This window comes from Silene latifolia, chromosome 1 (assembly GCF_048544455.1).
Source record: "Silene latifolia isolate original U9 population chromosome 1, ASM4854445v1, whole genome shotgun sequence".
Classification (NCBI taxonomy): domain Eukaryota; kingdom Viridiplantae; phylum Streptophyta; class Magnoliopsida; order Caryophyllales; family Caryophyllaceae; genus Silene; species Silene latifolia.
In genome coordinates, this window is record NC_133526.1 from 36,962,528 (window position 1) to 36,970,088 (window position 7,561).

At 38.1% G+C, this 7,561-nt stretch overlaps 1 protein-coding gene across 1 annotated transcript; it reads right to left on the bottom strand.

Annotated features, from left to right (window-relative positions):
• Positions 1 to 1,208: 1,208 nt before the first annotated feature.
• Positions 1,209 to 5,918, bottom strand: LOC141603612 (26S proteasome regulatory subunit 6B homolog). Its single transcript, XM_074422911.1, has 6 exons — positions 5,325 to 5,918; positions 3,464 to 3,694; positions 3,133 to 3,291; positions 2,453 to 2,605; positions 2,248 to 2,331; positions 1,209 to 1,618 (listed from the first exon to the last, which is right to left on the bottom strand). The coding sequence occupies exons 1-6, from the start codon at positions 5,805 to 5,807 to the stop codon at positions 1,484 to 1,486; spliced, it is 1,245 nt and encodes a 414-aa protein (XP_074279012.1). The 5' UTR covers positions 5,808 to 5,918; the 3' UTR covers positions 1,209 to 1,483.
• Positions 5,919 to 7,561: the final 1,643 nt, after the last annotated feature.

The following is a 7,561-nucleotide window of genomic DNA, read 5'->3' on the forward strand; positions in this document are numbered from 1 at the left end:
ACCGAAGCTTCAACCACCATAATTAATAATATCCACACTCCCTTACTCCGACCACCACCGCTCCTCAAGCCACCGCTCTTTTAGATCCGAGCTCTTTTCATTCCTTTTACCGACGCAGCAGCCAATATTAGACCACCGAGAAGCAATCCATACACTACACTGCATCATCAGTTCAAGTATCGTCGCGGCGCTTGAAATATATACCTTCTTGTTCCATTCATTAATTCGACCACCACCATTGATACACCACCAGCTTCTTTGTTCGGCCTTGATTCTCGCACCCACATCCGTCCTTTCGTCCACACCTACAACAAACCCACCTTCTTATCCAGCCTAAATCAACCACCATCTTCTCCCCTTTACCAACCAATCACCCTCACATCACAACCATTTCCTGCCCCATCACATCCACCCTAAAAATCCATAGTTATTCGATCTCAAAGGTCTTTGTCGCCATTGATGGTGTTCGGAAATCCTAGGAGAGATAATATGGTAATTTGGGGTAAATAATAAAATTGGCATATAATTGTGAGATGGAGAATTGGGGATTTGAGGTTCGTGTTCTCGCATGATCGAGATTAGAGTAATTTTCGGTGGGAGACGATCATGGTGGTGCTGTGGTGATTGCCAGTGGAGAGGTTTGGTGGTGGGCTCTAGGTGGTGAATGAATGGTGTATTGTGACTTCATGGTGAGGGACGATATTTCAATTTTCAAGTTGATTTATTTCATAAATAAAAAATAACAATTACCTTCCCCTCCAGGCTCCAACAAAAAAAAGGGAATAAATTGAAGGTTGAACAAGATGAAGATAACAATGAATAAAATGAAGGTTGAGCAAAAAAAAGGGGGAATAAATTGCTGTTTACGTGATATTGGAAGAAGGAAAAAACAAAAAGAGAAAAGTGGGACCCGCAAAAGAAACTACCTACTATTTCAGGTCAATAAAAACCCAATTCTATTATAAGATAACAAGAGTAATAGTTGAGTATAATCCTAGTTAAATTGAAGTTTGGAGTAATTTAAGAAGGACTCTAATAGTTTAGAGTATTGACATTAAATAACCCTTGATTTTTTGGTCCTCCATGTGCTTATTACTTTTTCATTTTTTTTAAACATTTACACCTCAATTCCTTGGTCATAAATCATTTACCTTTGCCTCCGCTCCATTTCCTTCAGTCAATACCAATTACTAATTCCAAAATCAGGATAAAACCAGCAGACTTAACATAAACCATTGTCCAAATTAAAGAGTGCAAATAAAGTACAAGTACTTATAAATACCATCAAATTACAATAGAAACTCCTGAATAAAAAAAACATGGATACAGTTGAAACTCTAGAGATAACAGGTCTCTCGCATGTCTTTCATTGATCCACATCATCAGGTTTGCATATCACCCAATGTTGCCAACACCATAATATTCCAGGACAACACTGAAACCATGAAAATAGAGAGAAACTAAAAACCCAACCTTCAATGGTTTACTTGTAGAAGTCAAAGTCGGTGTCTGGCTTCTTCACATTCGCCCGGTAACCCTTTTCGAAATCTTTAGGCAAGATTACATAGCGATTTTTACGTACAGCATGCATTCCAGCTTCTTGACATATAGCCGTGATCTGCAGACAGCATTATACTCAGAATATACACCAAGATGAAATAGGGCTTTATGCAGTCATCTCAGAAGTACAAGTCATGATGAAGTTCATAAAGAAGTGAGCAAAATAGTGGGAGATATAATCTTATCAAAAACATTAAAGGAACACAAATTCTCATTATAGACGGGGATATCCGTCTATAATAAGAGAAGGAAACCCCCCTGGAAATATCAATCCCCATATTTTAGATTGAATTCAGACTAGATATTGGAATGATTGAGATAATCAGGTATGTTGCTCAGCCATAGTTATAAAGCTCAAGACAAAGGGGGGAAGGATAATAGGTACCCGTAAGAAGATAATAATTACCTATCCAGAGTAATGTATGACTCAATATGGGAAGCATTTTTACTACAACTATTTTCCACCCTACACCCCCCAACAACAAGGGTAGATAGATCAACCAAAGGACTAAAGTTCGCTTCAGTTGTTATTCTTCGATAGAAGACACACTACGCAAGTGACGTGTAATAGAAACACCCAAAAAAATACTGCTATCCTACATATAAAAAATAAGATGAATACGGACATTACACGCAGCAAAAACAAATCACAAACACAGTTAATCATGGAAGTATGCAGTTACTGACCTCAGCCGCGCTGATCTTATCTGGGCGGGAGACATAATCCTCCAAGTCAACCTCATCACTCAGGTTCATCTTGGCAGTGCAGACCTAGAAACATGTACAACATTGGAGCAAAAAATATATATCAAAATTAGTAAAAACCGAATGAAACATAAATTCCTTGGACAACCCCACTGCCTAATAAAACACACACTGAACAAAAGCATACCTGGAAAACAAGCCGCTTTTGTCTCCTATCAGGCAGAGGAAACTCAATTTTCCTATCCAGCCTTCCAGGACGTAGCAATGCAGGGTCAAGAGTATCTGCCCTATTCGTGGCCATGATAACTTTAACGTTCACAGTTTGATCAAACCCATCCATCTACAAGCACAGTACATCCATAAGTTAGGACACAAATACAACGCACGAGTAGTCAGCATGGTACTATGATAATTTATTTTGTGAATATCACACACAGAATAAAAGTATCATGCTCACGGAAGTTATAACTGCCACGTTAACAAATAGTTAATCGAGACACATAAATAGACACTCACATGTGACATAGTTCACAACCAAGAACCATAATACACTCTCACTCATGCACCGAAATAGCATAAAAGTGGGTGACAAATAATGCTTTTACGACCAGTAACCGAAATTAATTTAGATACTATGCGACAAATTATCTTCACACATCAAGAGCTAAAAAGATACAAAGCAGATACATTTCAAATATCACACATATATACATGACAGATACATTTAAAAGATGTTTATCAGATGTAAATTTTGAAGAGCTCTTCAAATATATTTTATCTTTACCTCAATCATTTAATTAAAGTAACTGTAAAACTAAATCAAGCCACTGCTATACTGGTTAGTGAGCCAAGTAAACTGAATCATACCTGATTCAACAATTCCATGAGGATACGCTGTACTTCCCTATCAGCACCAGTCTGAGCATCAAACCTAGCAGTAGCAATCGCATCCACTTCATCTATGAATATAATCGCTGGTGCATTTTCCTTCGCAAGGCGAAAGACATCACGTACCATTCGCGGACCCTGCACCCAAGGATAATTAGATTCAACAGAAAAGCAAATGGACAAACCTTATCAATTTGATACCTCCATTCCCAGGAAAAAAAGAGACAGAGAGAAAAACAATCACACATTATCCAAGCCCCCTCTAGAACAGTAACAAGTAGAAACGGAGAAGATAGGGAGGAAAACATACCTCACCCAGGTACTTCTGAACGAATTCAGATCCAACAACTCTTATAAAGGCAGCAGTTGTGTGATTTGCAACAGCCTTCGCAAGCATCGTCTTCCCGGTGCCGGGAGGACCATAGAGCAAAACACCTCGAGGAGGATCAATCCCAATTTGCTTGTATAAATCATGATGAGTCAAGGGCAGTTCAACTGCTTCACGGATCTCCTGCTTTTGAATATCACAACCTCCGATATCCTAAAAGACAACAATGCCATGATGTCAGTGAAAATGTATATTATGGGAGACTTTGGCGTTCAGGCTTTGCTAGAGAAATTATGTAAGATGTCTGATAAAAGAACAAAGGATAGAGAATATTACAGAGGAAGTCGGAACAGAAGGCAAAGTAAGATGTACTAATCCCATAAGTTCAACTAATAAGCCCCCCATTTGACTTTTTTCACACCAAAAAAGCCAAATGGAGGTGTATTGATCCCAGACACAAAGAAGAGAAATAGGCATATGATCAGCGCAACACAACTAAAATCTACTAATGATTTCCCCAAACCATGAAGTATAGAGAAGACACGCACGCATATAATATTAAAGGTCATTCGAGAACTATCCTTATTCTTGTTCTGGACCAAAAGCAGCTTGAAGAAAAACCTTAATGACAAATACAAACCTCTCCCTCCATAGACACGATGCTTTAGGTACCCAACTAAGATCAATCTAATACATGTAAGCCTGTTTGCCTCCATAGTTATTTCAATTTGAGTAGTTATTTCAATTTGAGTGACAAAGTTCCCAACTTTCATCCAAAACTCTCCCCTGCTATTTTGATAAATGCTTCAATCGCCAAAAAAAGGGACAAAAAATTTAAAAAAGAACCTACTTTTTGTGATTTTTTCAAAGAAACAAAATATCCGGCTAAATACGTTTTTGTTCACGAAATTGACATCTTAAGAGCTCGTATTAAACTACAGTACTTTGTATCTCAATGGAGTCATTAAACCAATTTGCTCTCACAACTCCAAAAGACATCATCTTCAAAATATTCAGTCGCAATTCTTTTTTTACACTAGAAGCATAGGCCTCACCCAACTTTCCTAGTTATATCCATCATCCCTAACACTAAAAGAACTATCCTTGTTCTTTGTTCTATATCAAAACCCAGTTAAGATCAATCTAATTCGATACCAACCCGTTCACACCCAATGCTATTTCAATTTTAGTGACAAAATTCCCAACTTTCATCCAAAATTCTCCCCTGATAAATGTTTCAATTGCCAAAAAAAGAGTGAAAACAAAAAACCACAACTTAAAAAGGTAGCTCAGCGATATTTTTTTCAAAGAAACAAAAATATTCTCAAGGGAGACCTGAAACCACAACGAATTTGCGCTATAAACTCAAAAGACAACATCTTCAAAATATTCAGTCGCAATTCTTTATTCTTTTGATAGCTAGACTAGAAGCAGTGGCTTATCCAACTTTTGTAGTTATCCATCATCCCTAACCTAATTTAATTTCACAAAGTTCTCAACTTTACTACAAAAAATCACACCGACGAATCAAAATATACGAAAAAAACCGTAATTTTCAAATTACCAGCCTTTCTTACTACCCACAACGTCAAATCCTACTAATAGCCAACAAAAATTAAAACCTAAAAATCAAAATTTCAACTTAGATCCAATAATTAACCGAAATAAAATTCAAAGAATAATTCAATTTAAGCTAAAAATCAAGTCTTTTTCTAATCCCTAATCCGGATTCGATACCTACGAATCAAAGACTCATACTTTCAAATCGAAACCCTAAAAAAAACAGAAATCAAACAAAAAGATGAAACCCTAACCCTAAAAAATCAGAAATAAAAACCCTTACATTGTAAGTAACATCAGGCTTCTCAGATTGAGATAAAAGAGAGATACTGGAATCGGCCTCGGGTGGCAAAACATCAACAAGAGCATTAGAATGACGATGAAGCGCAACGGAAGCGGACGGCTTCAACAATTCACGATTAATAGTACTAAGAATCCGAACATAGTAATTAGAACCAGTAGTAGAACCAACAATCCCATTATTCTGGTCAACCATCTCCATAAACTGACCAATAACAAGAGGAACAGATTGAATACGTTTAACTTCTTCTTGTGCGCGAAGATGTTCTCTTTTCAGATTCTTAAGTTCGTCTTTTACGTATTCTTCTTGGATTTCCATAAACTCGATTTGGCGTTCTAGGGTTTTGAGACGACCGTATAGATCTTCATCATCGCCGCCGATGGCGGAGGTTTGGGGTGGGGAAGGGAGGGTTAACGGTGGTTGTGGGGTGGGTTTTGGGTCTAGGATCATTGCCGAGGCGGCCATGGTTGTTGGTGTTGGTGATGTTGTTGTGGCGGTGGGAGGATGAGAGGAGGGATATTTATATAGAGAGAGGTGGAGTGAGGAAAAAGAAAGAAGAATTTGGGAAAAGAGATGGGTTTGAGTTGTTCTTATAGATGATTTGTCGAGAGTTCACCACCGATTGGAATTGGAATTTGTTTTTCCTTTTTTTTTTTTTTTAAAGCAACACTCTTTACTTAAAACTCGATAATTGTTACCTAATTGCTTTTCTTTGAGAAGAGAGAAGATATTTTTTTTATATTTTTGTTTATTTTTTTTGAGATAATATATATATTTTTTCTTTAAAACGCAAACTATTATTATTATTATTATTATTATTATTATTATTATTATTTTATTATGGATGCGCGCAGCTTTCATTAAAAGAAAAATAAAAGTTTCCATGAAATTGGTGGGGAGCCGAGAGAAATCTGGCCCCCACACACCCTTAGAATGTGAAATAGCTAAGTCTAGTAAAAATGTAAGCGGCCACCCGAGCCCCCGCATCCTGAGATGCCGAGAATTTCTGGATCCGCTTGAGCAAGGCAACAGCATCCGAACCCAGCTCCCCAAGTGAAGAGAAAGAGAAAGGAAGGAAACCATAACCCGCTGCCGCGCACAAATCCCCATACTTATTATTATTATTATTATTATTATTCAATAAAGGCCTTCCCCAACAAATAAGGGCGTTACCATCTCGGTAACCCGAGAAATAGTAAATATCATAACGTCAATAAAAGAACAATTAAGTTTATTACAAGTTAAACTCAAAAAGAAAAGGTACAACTGGTGACAACGACTATCAACTATGGTGATACTATCCATGCCATGACTCATGATAGACTCGTCCCTCCAAAGCACCCAGCTAAGCTCCACATATCAACACCTGCTAAGACTGACTGCTCACCATAGTGGATCACGGCAAACACAACACAAGAAGAAACACAGACACACCACACAAGGTCAGTAACTGAAGAACAACACAAAATACTAAGTACAACATTCACAAACCCAACACCACTTCCAGTCACCCATCACTCATCTGACTACCCGACGGTAAAGCCCTACCAGAATATCCGTCAAAACAGATATTCCACACCGCCAGTGGAGGACCGCAACCGTTCCCACCTAAGCCCCGCTCATCTTTACCGAGCGAAAACCCATGTTCCTTAATGTGCACATCTCCTCTTGCGGCGGGTTCCACAAGGGGCGAATCAAGGGCGTGAAGTCACTCCCGCAAGTGATCCCACTCAGCCGAGAGCGCACTGATACCCGTCGTTGTGAGTACCAAAAATAAGATTTATAATTCCTATTAAAACTAACCTAGGCTAGTGGTAACAGGGTCGAACCACAGAGAGGCGGGGGAGTTATAGTTGTTTTTATTTCACCACCAGAAAATAATTGTGGGGTTTTGATATGGAAAGAATCTAAGTCTAAATGCGAAAATAAAAGAGCAAATAACAAAAATATATGTAAACTAATGATAAAAAGGAGCTAGGATGATCGGGTCACTACAGCTACGATGGCACACAAGTCTAGGTAAGTCTCGAAATACAGTCGTGGGTGATGGGGAAAACAAGTCCTCTCGGTCCATGTTAATTAGTAACTACCTCTCGGCCTATGCTACTAATCCCTAAGTCTCATTAATACTAACTCTCGTTCTTTACTAATGATTCTTAATGCAAACTAAATTACATTATCTTTCGATCTAGCAATCTAGCCGTCTTAAATCGTTAATC